Genomic DNA, 13,334 nt, shown 5'->3' on the forward strand with positions numbered 1-13,334 from the left:
GAAACTAAACCCTGCCGGAGAACTGCTTCAGGGGATCAAGAATGAATCTCGAATAATACCCGAAATCAGCCTTGAGAGGCTGGTTCCCTTTGTAGAATATTTCAAAGCATGGCAAAACCTGCCGAATATTTCTCCTTGGGTCCTGCGTAAAGTAGAGAAGGGTTACAGGCTGCAGTCGACCCAGTGCAGGGTCGGGTATTGGAACAGGAAGTAAACTCCCTGCTGGTAAAGGAGGCCATAGAACGCATTTCATTCATAGTTCCCGAGAAGGATGGGGGATTGCATCCAATTTTAGATCTAAGGTACTTGAATCGGTCTCTGAGAAAATTCAGGTTTAAGATGCTCACTATTCCCACCATCGTGAGTCAGATCAAATAAACAGATCAAAGATCTGTTGTCTCTCAGAGCAACATACATCCCAGGGGACCAGAATTGGGGAGCAGACATCCTGTCGAGGCAGGGGCTGAGGTCCGGGGAATGGAGACTTCACCCCAAGCTGGTGGAGCCGAAGAGGTTCGGCCCAGTGGACGTGGATCTGTTTGCGTCTCGAGAGACGACACCCTGTCCACTGTGGTTTTCTCTCACGCATCCAGCCCCACTGGGGTTGGATGACATGGTGCAGGCATGGCCGAGGCGGAGCCTTTACGCATTTCCCCCGATCGCTCTGCTCCCGGGAGTTCTGAAGAGGGTCTGTCACGACAGGGGTCAGTCCACTCCTAGTAGCCCCATTTTGGCCGGCCCTCCATGGGAGATCCCAATCAGGAGGGACCTGCTTTCGCAGGCAGAGGGCTCAATATTCCACCCTCGGCCAGAGCTGTGGAAACTGTGGGTCTTGCCCCTGAGTGGGAACAGTACCTAGAAGCTGGCCTGTCAGCAGGAGTAGTTGAGATCATACTCAGCTCCAGATCTCCCTCCACAAGGAAATTCTACAGCCTTAAATGGAATGTGTTCAGAGCGTAGTGTGGACCCAGTGTGGACCCGGTGGCTTCAGTGCTGTAGTTCCTCCAAGACCGTTTCTCTGCTGGTCTTACCCCGTCCACACTCAAGGTGTACGTGGCTGTCATTGTGGCTTTCCACACTCCTCTGGGTGATGGGCCTCTGGGAAGACATCAGCTGGTCGTACATTTCCTCCGTGAGGCTTGGAGGATGAGACCTGCGACTCGGACCAGAGTTCCCACATGGGACCTGGCAGTGGTTCTCGAAGGGCTGGTCCAGGCCCCCTTCGAACCTTTAGAGTCAGCTGAGGCCAAGAACCTTTCTCTCAAGGTAGCCTTTCTCTTAGCGATCACTTCTCTTAAAAGAGAAGGAGATCTTCAGGCCCTCTCTATATCTCCTGAGGGCCTGGAGTTTGCTCCTGGAAGGGTTAAGGCTATCCTGTATCCCAAGCCTGGCTATGTGCCCAAGGTGCCCTCTAACACGGCACGGCCCACGGTTCTGCAGGCTTTTCATCCTCCACCTTACATGACGACGTAAAATGAGAGACTCCATCTGCTCTGCCCTGTCAGATCTCTCAATATTTATGTTCAGAGATCATCTCATTGGCGGAAGTCAGACCAGTTGCTGGTGTGTTTCGGGTCACCCAAGAAGGGGCTCCCCGCCTCCAAACAGACCATCAGCACTGGATAGTTCAGACTATTTTCCTGGCCTATCAGGTGCGCAGTTTGCCTTCACCTTTGGCCGTAAAGGCTCACTCAACCAGAGGCATGGTGTCCTCTAGAGCCCTCCTCTCAGGGGCCCCTATCCTGGAAGTGTGTGATGCAGCTGGATGGGCCACCCCGCAGACATTTACAAGCCTGGACCTCCCCTCTACATCTCCCTTCTACATCTACTTCTGGGTGGTTGCTATGGTGTTGCTAGGCGGTTGCTAGGGAATTCTGGGTGGTTGATATGGTGTTGATAGGCGGTTGCTAGGGTATTATGGGTGGCTGCTAGGGTATTTTGGGTGGTTTGGGTGGTTTCTAGAGTGTTTCTAGACGTTGCTGGGGTATTCAGGGTGGTTGCTAAGGTATTTTTGGTGGTTGCTATGGTGTTACTAGGTGGTTGGTAGTTGTCAAAGATGGTTACTATGGAGTTTTTATAGAGTTCTTAAAATCTTTAATAACGAGTGCCTTTACTACGGCACTTGGCCTGCGGCCTCGTGCCTATGGCCGAATAGGCACAAGCATGGAGCGATATTGCAACGCTACGAGTGTGATATTGCTAATTTAAAATTTATTTATTGGTTTAGGGTGGTTGCTAGGGAGCTCTTAGTGGTTGCTAGGGTGCTGTAACTAAGAAGTAGAAGAATAAGAAGAAGTAGAAGAAGAATAATAAGTATGCAAGAGAACACTAGTGATGCCTTGCCTTTGGCAAGCACCACTAACTAGAATATACATTTCCTGAAGAAAATGTGAGTGGTGCTTGCAGTGGCAAAACTCGCCATTCGGTTGCTAGGGAGCTCTTAGTGGTTGCTAGGGTGCTGTAACTAAGAAGTAGAAGAATAAGAAGAAGTAGAAGAATAATAATAAGTATGCAAGAGAACACTAGTGATGCCTTGCCTTTGGCAAGCACCACTAACTAGAATATACATTTCCTGAAGAAAATGTGAGTGGTGCTTGCAGTGGCAAAACTCGCCATTCGGTTGCTAGGGCGCGATTAGCTAGTTTTTAGCAAGATGATAACAAAATTAGCATCATGCTAACATGATAAGCATGTGACTAACATAATGTTAGCAAAAGGTAGCATGATTAACATGTAGCTAGCATAATTAGAATGTTGTTAGCATGATGCTAGCATATTTTTAACAAGATGCTAACATAAATATCATGTTTGCTAGCATGTTTGTAGCAAGAAGCTAGCATTATAAGCATGTAGCTAGTATCATGCTAGCATTATTAGCATGTTGCTAGCATCATGCTAGCATTATTAGCATCATGCTAGCATCATGTTAGCATGATTAGCATTTGCTAGCATCATGCTAGCATGCTTATCATGTTGCTAGCATGATGCTAGCATGTTTTTACCACGTTGCTAGCATGGTTTACCATGATTTACCATAGTTTACCATGATTTACCACGATTTACCATAGTTTACTATGATTTACTATAATATACCATGATTTACCATGTTCTAGTATGATTTACTATGATTCTAGCATGATTTACCATTGTTTACCATGATTTAGTCAAAAGAGCCAAACCCCATCTCTATACGATGTTTTGATGCAGAGATATACGTTTTGCTAAATGGTTGCTAGGGTACTCTGTTTGGTTGCTATGGAGTTGCTTGGCAGCTGCCAATGATGAAACTGCAAATGCTTCTTGTCACTATGAATGATATAAACCAACTCCCATGCCTCTGACATTAAGAATGGAAGATGTCCTTCTAGGATTTTGGTTGCTAAGGTGCTCGACAATGGTTGCTAGGGAGGAGGTAGGAAGTGTTGAGGTGATTCATGATTGGCTGATTGCTGCCCCGAGTCAAATGAGACCACCCCCATGTTTCTATGACAATTCAGTCCAGAGATATCCCTTTGATCTCTTTCAATGGAAGTCTATGGGACTTGTTGCTAAGGTGCTCTAAATGGTTGCTAGGGTGTGGCTTGATAGATTCATAATGATCCTGAGAGACAGATTGGTCGTGTCTCTATGACACTGTGATCCAGAGCTACGTTCAATACAAAATCCCTATGCAATGTGTAGGACGGCCCATTTCATGGGCCGTCCTACACCATTGTAAGTCAATGGGAAACTTTGGGACGCTCCTGCCCCCCAGGGGTGCAACTTTTACCCCATTGTGAGGTATGTTCTTACAGAGCCTGTCAGCCTCTTCACATGTGGCAAATCACACATTTCTGCGAAATTCTCGCTCAGAGCTACGAGTGGTCAAAGTTTGTCGCAATGTTAAGTCTATGGGATTTTTCGTCTGCTTTTTCGCCCCTGGGGCGAACACCGTACCCCAGATCGCTTATAAAAGTCATAGCACACCATTCCCGAATAATCCGCACGAAAACTAGAGTGTACATTTCCTGAAGAAAATGTGAAGTGGTGCTTGCAGTGGCAAAACTCTCCACTCGGTTGCTAGGGTGCTGTACATGACTGCATACGAGCCAACAACCATATCTGTACGATGTTGTGGAGCTGAAATATGGCTTCTATATGTTGCAATATGGTTGCTAGGTGGCTCTAAACGGTTGCTAGGGTGTGAATACACAGTTACCATGGTGATATTTACAGACTGTTTCCCAACCAAAACAAAACAGCCCACCCCCATCTCTATACGATGTTCTGATGCAGAGACATGGGTCTTGATAAACGGTTGTTAGGGTCCTCTATTTGGTTGCTAGGGAGTGACTTGGCAGGTGCCAATCATGAAACTCCAAAGGCTGCTTGTCAGTATGAATGATTCAAACCAACTCCCATGCTTCTGTGACATTCAGAATGGAAGATATCCCTCTTTAGATTTTGGTTGCTAGGGTACTCTGTTTGGTTGCTATGGAGTTGCTTGGCAGTTGCCAATGATTAAACTGCAAAGGCTTCTAGTCACTATGAATGATTTAAACCAACCCCCATCTCTATACGATGTTCTGATGCAGAGATATAGGTCTTGTAAAACGGTTGCTAGGGTACTCTGTTTGGTTGCTAGGGAGTTGCTTGGCAGCTGCCAATCATGAAACTCCAAAGGCTTCTTGTCACTATGAATGATATAAACCAACCCCCATCTCTATACGATGTTCTGATACAGAGATATACACTCACCTAAAGGATTATTAGGAACACCATACTAATACTGTGTTTGACCCCCTTTCGCCTTCAGAACTGCCTTAATTCTACGTGGCATTGATTCAACAAGGTGCTGAAAGCATTCTTTAGAAATGTTGGCCCATATTGATAGGATAGCATCTTGCAGTTGATGGAGATTTGTGGGATGCACATCCAGGGCACGAAGCTCCCGTTTCACCACATCCCAAAGATGCTCTATTGGGTTGAGATCTGGTGACTGTGGGGGCCATTTTAGTACAGTGAACTCATTGTCATGTTCAAGAAACCAATTTGAAATGATTCGAGCTTTGTGACATGGTGCATTATCCTGCTGGAAGTAGCCATCAGAGAATGGGTACATGGTGGTCATAAAGGGATGGACATGGTCAGAAACAATGCTCAGGTAGGCCGTGGCATTTAAACAATGCCCAATTGGCACTAAGGGGCCTAAAGTGTGCCAAGAAAACATCCCCCACACCATTACACCACCACCACCAGCCTGCACAGTGGTAACAAGGCATGATGGATCCATGTTCTCATTCTGTTTACGCCAAATTCTGACTCTACCATCTGAATGTCTCAACAGAAATCGAGACTCATCAGACCAGGCAACATTTTCCCAGTCTTCAACTGTCCAATTTTGGTGAGCTCGTGCAAATTGTAGCCTCTTTTTCCTATTTGTAGTGGAGATGAGTGGTACCCGGTGGGGTCATCTGCTGTTGTAGCCCATCCACCTCAAGGTTGTGCGTGTTGTGGCTTCACAAATGCTTTGCTGCATACCTCGGTTGTAATGAGTGGTTATTTCAGTCAAAGTTGCTCTTCTATCAGCTTGAATCAGTCGGCCCATTCTCCTCTGACCTCTAGCATCAACAAGGCATTTTCGCCCACAGGACTGCCGCATACTGGATGTTTTTCCCTTTTCACACCATTCTTTGTAAACCCTAGAAATGGTTGTGTGTGAAAATCCCAGTAACTGAGCAGATTGTGAAATACTCAGACCGGCCCGTCTGGCACCAACAACCATGCCACGCTCAAAATTGCTTAAATCACCTTTCTTTCCCATTCTGACATTCAGTTTGGAGTTAAAGGAGAACTCCGGTCAATTTTAACATTGAGCTCATTTTTTTGTAAATTTGGAGTGCTGTCAATACAGAGAACAACGACAAAAATCGGTGTTGCCTACACCGTATTATCCTCTTTTTAAAATTTGCACCCTGTTGACTTCAATGGGGCAAGTTTTAAACCTGCTTTTAGCCTCTTAACATCCTTGATGTGTCATTACAAGTGCCCAGCTAATGTTAGTAATTCCTTCTGAGTGATCACGGGTGAATCTGATTGCAGTAGATGTGAAAGAAATTAATAAAAATGATGTTATTTCAGCCAGCGCACATACCTGTATTTTCTTCCTGTTTTCGGTCGAAGCCCATGGTAATCGATTGTCGAGTTCACACGCATAGGTTTAGTTACCTATGATCACGCGCGTGAACTCGACAATCGATTACTATGGGCTTCGACCGAAAACAGGAAGAAAATACAGGTATGTGCGCTGGCTGAAATAACATCATTTTTATTAATATCTTTCACATCTACTGCAGTCAGATTCACCCGTGATCACTCAGAAGGAATCACTCACATTAGCTGGGCACTTGTAATGACACATCAAGGATGTTAAGAGGCTAAAAGCAGGTTTAAAACTTGCCCCATTGAAGTCAACAGGGTGCAAATTTTAAAAATAGAATAACACGGCGTTGTTCTCTGTATTGACAGCACTCCAAATTTACAAAAAAATGAGCTCAATGTTAAAATTGACCGGAGTTCTCCTTTAAGGAGATTGTCTTGACCAGGACCACACCCCTAAATGCATTGAAGCAACTGCCATGTGATTGGTTGATTAGATAATTGCATTAATGAGAAATTGAACAGGTGTTCCTAATAATCCTTTAGGTGAGTGTAGGTCTTGTTAAATAGTTGCTAGGGTACTCTGTTTGGTTGCTATGGAGTGGTTTGGCAGCTGCCAATGATGAAACTCCAAAGGCTGCTTGTCAGCATGTATGATATAATCCAACTCCCATGCCTCTGTGACATTCAGAATGGAAGATATCCCTCTTTGGTTTTTGGTTGCTAGGGTACTCTGTTTGGTTGCTAGGGAGTGGCTTGGCAGGTGCCAATCATGAGACTCCAAAGGCTGCTTGTCAGTATGTATGATATAATCCAACTCCCATGCCTCTGTGACATTCAGAATGGAAGATATCCCTCTTTGGATTTTGGTTGCTAAGGTGCTTGACAATGGTTGCTAGGGAGGAGCTATGAAGTGTTGAGATGATTTATGATTGGCTGTTTGCTGCCCCGAGTCAAATGAGACCACCCCCATGTTTCTATGACAATTCAGTCCGGAGATATCCCTTTGTTCTCTTTCAATGGAAGTCTATGGAACTTGTTGCTAAGGTGCTCTAAATGGTTGCTAGGGCGTGGCTTGATAGCTTCAGGAATTGTCATAGAAACACGAGGGTGGTCTCGTTTGTCTCAGGCCAGCAAACGGCCAACCATGAATCACCTCAACACTTCCTAGCCCCTTCCTAGCAACCATTTAGAGCACCTTAGCAACCAAAATCCATAGAGGGATATCTTCCATTCTGAATGTCACAGAGGAATGGGAGTTGGTTTATATCATAAATACTGACAAGCAGCCTTTGGAGTTTCATGATTGGCAGCTGCCAAGCCACTCCCTAGCAACCAAACAGAGTACCCTAGCAACCATTTTGCAAGACTTATATCTCTGCATCAGAACATCATAAAGATATGGGGTTAACACAAGTTTGACTCAGGGCAGCAAACGGCCTATCATGAATCACCTCAACACTTCCTAGCCCCACCCTAGCAACCATTGTCGAGCACCTTAGCAACCAAAATCCATAGAGGGATATCTTCCAATCTGAATGTCACAGAGGAATGGGAGTTGGTTTATATCATTCATACTGACAAGCAGCCTTTGGAGTTTCATGATTGGCAGCTGCCAAGTCACTCCCTAGCAACCAAACAAAGTACCCTAGCAACCATTTTGCAAGACCTATTTCTCTGCATCAGAACATCGTATAGAGATGGGGGTTGGCTCTTTTGACTCATGCTAGCAAAGAGGAATTCCAACATGCTACACATGCTAGCTGTGAATAGCTACATGCTAATAGCGATTAGGTAAGTGCTAAATCATGCCAAGAAAATGCTAAGAACTCCAATATTAATCATCTGTGACAACTACCAACCACTTAGGAACACCATAGCAACCCCCATAATACCTTAGCAACCACCCTGAACACCCTAGCAGCTCCCTAGCAACCACCCAAAATATCCTAGCAACCGCCTAGCAACACCATAGCAACCACCCAGAACACCCTAGCAACGCCCTAGCAACCACCCAAAACACCCTAGCAACCACCCATAATACTCTAGCAACACCATAACAACCACTCATAACACCGTAGCAACCGTCTAGCAACGCCTTAGCAACCACCCACAATACCCTAGCAACCGCCTAGCAACACCATAGCAACCACCCAGAAGACCCTAGCAACCATCTAGCAACGCCTTAGCAACCACCCACAATACCCTAGCAACCACCTAGCAACACCATAGCAACCACCCATAACACCCTAGCAACACCATAGCAACCACCCAGAACACCTTAGCAACCGCCTAGCAACACCATAGCAACCACCCAGAACAACCTAGCAACTGCCTAGCAACACCCTAGCAACCGCCCTGAACACCCTAGCAACTCCCTAGCAACCACCCAAAATACCCTAGCAACCGCCTAACAACACCATAGCAACCACCTTGAACACCCTAGCAACGCCCTAGCAACCACCCAAAACACCCTAGCAACCGCCCATAATTCTCTAGCAACACCATAGCAACCACCAATAACACCGTAGCAACCGTCTAGCAACGCCTTAGCAACCACCCATAATACCCTAGCAACCGCCTAGCAACACCATAGCAACCACCCAGAAGACCCTAGCAACCATCTAGCAATGCCTTAGCAACCACCCAAAATACCCTAGCAATCGCATAGCAACACCATAGCAACCACCCAAAACACCCTAGCAACACCATAGCAACCACCCAGAACACCTTAGCAACCGCCTAGCAACACCATAGCAACCACCCAGAACAACCTAGCAACTGCCTAGCAACACCCTAGCAACCGCCTAGCAACACCATAGCAACCGCCTAGCAACACCATAGCAACCACACAGAACACCCTAGCAACTGCCTAGCAATGCCTTAGCAACCACCCAGAATACCCTAGCAACCGCCTAGAAACGCCATAGCAACCACCAAAAATACCATAGCAACCGCCTAGCAAAACCGTAGCAACCACCCATAACACCCTAGCAACTGCCTAGCAACCCCCATAATATCCTAGCAACCACCTAGCAACACCCTAGCAACCACCCAGAACACCATAGCAACCACCTAGCAACACCATAGCAACCACCCAGAACACCCTAACAATTATCTTGCAACCACCAAGAATACCTTAGCAACTGCCTTGCAACACCATAGCAACCACCCAGAACACCCTAGCAACTGCCTAGCAACCACCCAGAATACCTTAGCAACCGCCAAACAACCACCCAGAACACCATAGCAACCACCCAGAACACCCTAGCAACTGCCTAGCAACCACCCAGAATACCTTAGCAACTGCCAAACAACCACCCAGAACACCATAGCAACCACCCAGAACCCCTTTAGCAATCGCCAAACAATGCCAAAGCAGCCATCCAGAACACCATAGTAACAGCCTAGCAACCACCCAGGACACCACATACACAAGGCCTTAGAACCCTTTCTCTCTCTCTCTCTCTCTCTCTCTCTCTCTCTCTCTCTCTCTCTCTCACACACACTCACTAATTTGACTCAGACCAGTAAACAGCCAATAAGTACTGGCTTAAACACTTTATATTTATGTCCTAGCAACCAGTTACCGAATCCTAGCAACCACACCTTAAGGCATCCATTATCTAGCTGCAAGATTGTTTGTTAAATAAATTGTTTCGGTGTTTTTCTTGTAGCTTCATACATTCTTATGTTCATAAATAGAAAAAAAAAATTGTACACATAAAAACAAACTAAAAAAAATTCGAATCATTTATTTACAAATCGTATTTTATCCATAGGACTGAAGCTCAAATGTTGTACAATAGTTAATTGGGCTGGAATTTAACACAGCTTCTCATACATGTTTTCTTCATTACTGATGATTGACAAGAATATTAAATGTTTATACATACATACATATATTAATTAAACAGAGCGAGGACTCCTTTCACATTTCCTGGTTAAAGTAAGTATCCAGTAAGTAAAGGCTCTACTACAACAGGGTGAACTTCTATAGAGGTAAATGGTAGTGCATATACTTTTTGTATTCCCATTTGCTCCAAAAGCAAAATATTAAAATAATAATATTGATAATACTCCACTTTTGAACTTCTATAAGAGGAAGAAAATGCTGGGAGATGGATTATGGATGTTACCCTTAGTAACTATAAATTCCAAGCTAAATTGTAAGCTACAATTTGATACCAGAAACGCAGCACGTAACTGCAAGTTACAAATCTGACGACACACTTGTTTGTAGGGAAGTTTGGGAATGACTAACGTGATAAATGAACGAAAGACTCAGAAGAGTCAGATCCGAAGAATCGATAGGTGAATCATTTCTCTTTCTGGTAACAGTTACAGACAGTGTAGTCTCTATGGTGCTGCCACGGGATGAATGAACTCGATCGAGGGTTGAAATAATCATTTCTGTTTCCTGTACAGAATTTATAGGATGTTGCGCATGTACAGCACAAATGATCGAATCACTCTCTGAGACAACTCGTTATTTCCGAGTCATATTAAAGATTTGTTCAAAATGAATGAATCGTTCATGACCGAACCATCACTAGAAGGTGTGATTCTATTGGTTGTGTAATCAAAGTTCGCTGCTGATTGGCTGCGAAATCTACCAGTCGGATCTGTTGCTGATGAATCGTCCCCAGATATTCTCTTGAGGTGAGTGAGATGGTTTGTTTTCAAATGTGCTGTTTTATAAAGCATTGTAATATCAAATGCAGCTCTTTGATTGAATTAAATGTAGACAATATTATTCGTATTATAATATGAGGTGTAAATTATATCGTTTTTGTTAACACTAGAACTGCCATGGCGGTCATTTTGACCGTTTTGAATTTTTTTCGCGGTATTATTATAGGCTATACCAATATACACAACAATAAAATGTGGTAAAAAATACACTAAACATATTCAACAAAAAAATCATTTAAATGTAATGATATTCAGAACAGAACAAGAATGAAAAAATAACTAGAAACAAGCCAAAATGAAATACTTTATAAGCGAAAGTGAAAGTAAGCGGCGTTAGGCTCACGTAACTCTCTAATTAGAATCAAAATGTTTCAAAATTTGCGATGTATTTGGATGGTAAACTATTCTTTCTTATAGGCTTTGTACTTCACTCACGTTCCAATATCGACGGAAAAAATCATCCTCTTCACATGCGCAAAATGGTACGAAATGTACTAGGCTACTGACAAACAGAGCAGTGGAATTTTATATGTTAAGTTGACTATTTTATTATTATATTTTATTGTGGCTATAATGAACAGGCTGGAATGTCAAGATTACAATGCTGGAATATGGTGTGCGTGTGTGTGTGTGTCGGCGGGCGCGGGCGCGATCGAACAATGGAAACATGAAAACATAGGCTATAATATAAAAAATTATATAAAAAATTCACAGACAACATATGTTCACATTCATGGCACAATTCAAACGGGACCAGAAAATAATTATTTTCTCACATTCACTTGCATTGACGATTTTTCAACCTAGAGGTCCACTTGGGGTTTTACGGATGGGCGGGGACTTACCAGCTCTATAAAGCAGCGTGCATTTTTTTTTATGCCCATGTTTACAGGTTAGAGCATTCACACTGTACCCGGAGGCGTCGCAGAAGCAGCAGTGCCACGATCATTTCAGTGCCGAGTCTATTTTTGCTGCCCTGCTCACGCTGAATTAAAACCACAGTAGCAGCACCAAAACTATATACAAGTGAGCATTTATTTTGAAAAAAATAAAATAAAGTGTGCTTTCACTTTAATTGAGCGTGAGCAGCACAGCAAAAATAGACTCACACGATGCTCCTGCTCCCGGTGTGAATGCAATCATTGGTTAACACATACATGCCGGAAGAAATATGCGCTGCTCACGCTTGCCGTGTGAAACGGCCGTTTAACTGCTACTTCTTGACGTTCTACTGTAACCGACAACTATGGAAAAATAGTCGATTTGGCCTAGTAGTGCAGGGCCATATGTAGCAAAATAAAGTGTTTGGAACATTTCATATAGATTTTTGCAAATTATGTTTTTTTGACTTCTTCAGACCCTATAGTTTGCAAAACTACCTGTTTCCGATTTTTTCCCGGGCTGCACAGGCCCAAAATCCAAGATGGCGGATATATCACCAAAAATTGCAAATAATCGCCTTTTTAAACATTTCAAATGGATATATATAAGGTATATCATTATATACATACATTTTCTAATTAACTGATTGACTTGGGTAATAAATATGACCATGGGTAACATGAATTATCATGATTATCAACCAATGATAATTATTGGCATACCCGGAAAAACGCATTGACTGATTAAAAGTTTCCTTCATATAACCTAATAATCATTTTAATTAAAATAATGTTCTGCGCTCACCACAATAATTCTGTTAACAATCAGATGACATGAAAAATTATTGGGGAGAATGGATTACATGAAGCCAATGGGAAAGATGGGAAAGATAGCCAGCCTTTGTTACTAGGAAACGATAAACAGAATGAAACTTTTGAGCTTTTGCAGGAAGAGGGAAATTATTTTTTCAGCCTGGGCAACTGGTGTTTTTTTACTTGCTAGGACCCCCTGAATACAAAACAACCTGTTTCCATTTTTTTTCTTCATTTTTAGTGCCAAAATTCAAAATGGCAGACAATATGCAGAAAAATCACATAAAATAAAATATATAATCCCCTCCCTGGTAACACTTTATTTTACGGTGCCCTTGATACAGAGTAATTACTTAATGAATTACTTAGTAATAGACTTTTTTAAATAGAAGTCAAACGGTTTCTTCTGACTGCAGCTACAATGACACATATGACCAACAATAAATAAGCAAATTATTATTTATTATAAAATCTAACATTTATAGGGAATTGTTTTTTAGCTGACACCAAACACAAATAAAACACAGTAGTTAATTTCAGAAAGCCATACCATTAATTACAGTTTTCAGAGAGGTGTCTTTGAATGCCGCTTTTCCATTGATTCCCCTCCAGTTCATTTGCCGGGCCATGTCATTTGATAAAAGGAAGTTCAGAATCTGCCATACACTTTCCTTTACTGTTGTGCCTCCCCTCAAGGCTAACGTGTTTATCTGTAAAAATAAATATATGGACAAATAAAGGAACAAGCAAACATCATACTTGATTAGAATGTTCAAAAATGGGGTGGGCTTTTACCGGTCAATATAA

General features: G+C 43.2%; 1 protein-coding gene across 2 annotated transcripts in view; it reads right to left on the reverse strand.

Annotated features, from left to right (window-relative positions):
- LOC307160668 (uncharacterized protein) overlaps positions 1-13,334 on the reverse strand; it is a 93,991-nt gene that overhangs the window by 3,559 nt on the left and 77,098 nt on the right. Inside the window, exon 13 of one of the 2 annotated variants that reach the window (XM_079874861.1) lies at positions 13,078-13,237. In XM_079874861.1, the coding sequence (XP_079730987.1) occupies positions 13,078-13,237 (160 nt within the window). Of the gene's footprint in view, positions 1-12,179; positions 13,238-13,334 lie in introns of those variants that run through there. The other variant, XR_013821589.1, reaches the window with a different exon arrangement.

Source organism: Squalius cephalus (assembly GCF_949319135.1).
Source record: "Squalius cephalus genome assembly, chromosome: 6".
In the NCBI taxonomy this organism is placed as follows: Eukaryota; Metazoa; Chordata; class Actinopteri; order Cypriniformes; family Leuciscidae; genus Squalius; species Squalius cephalus.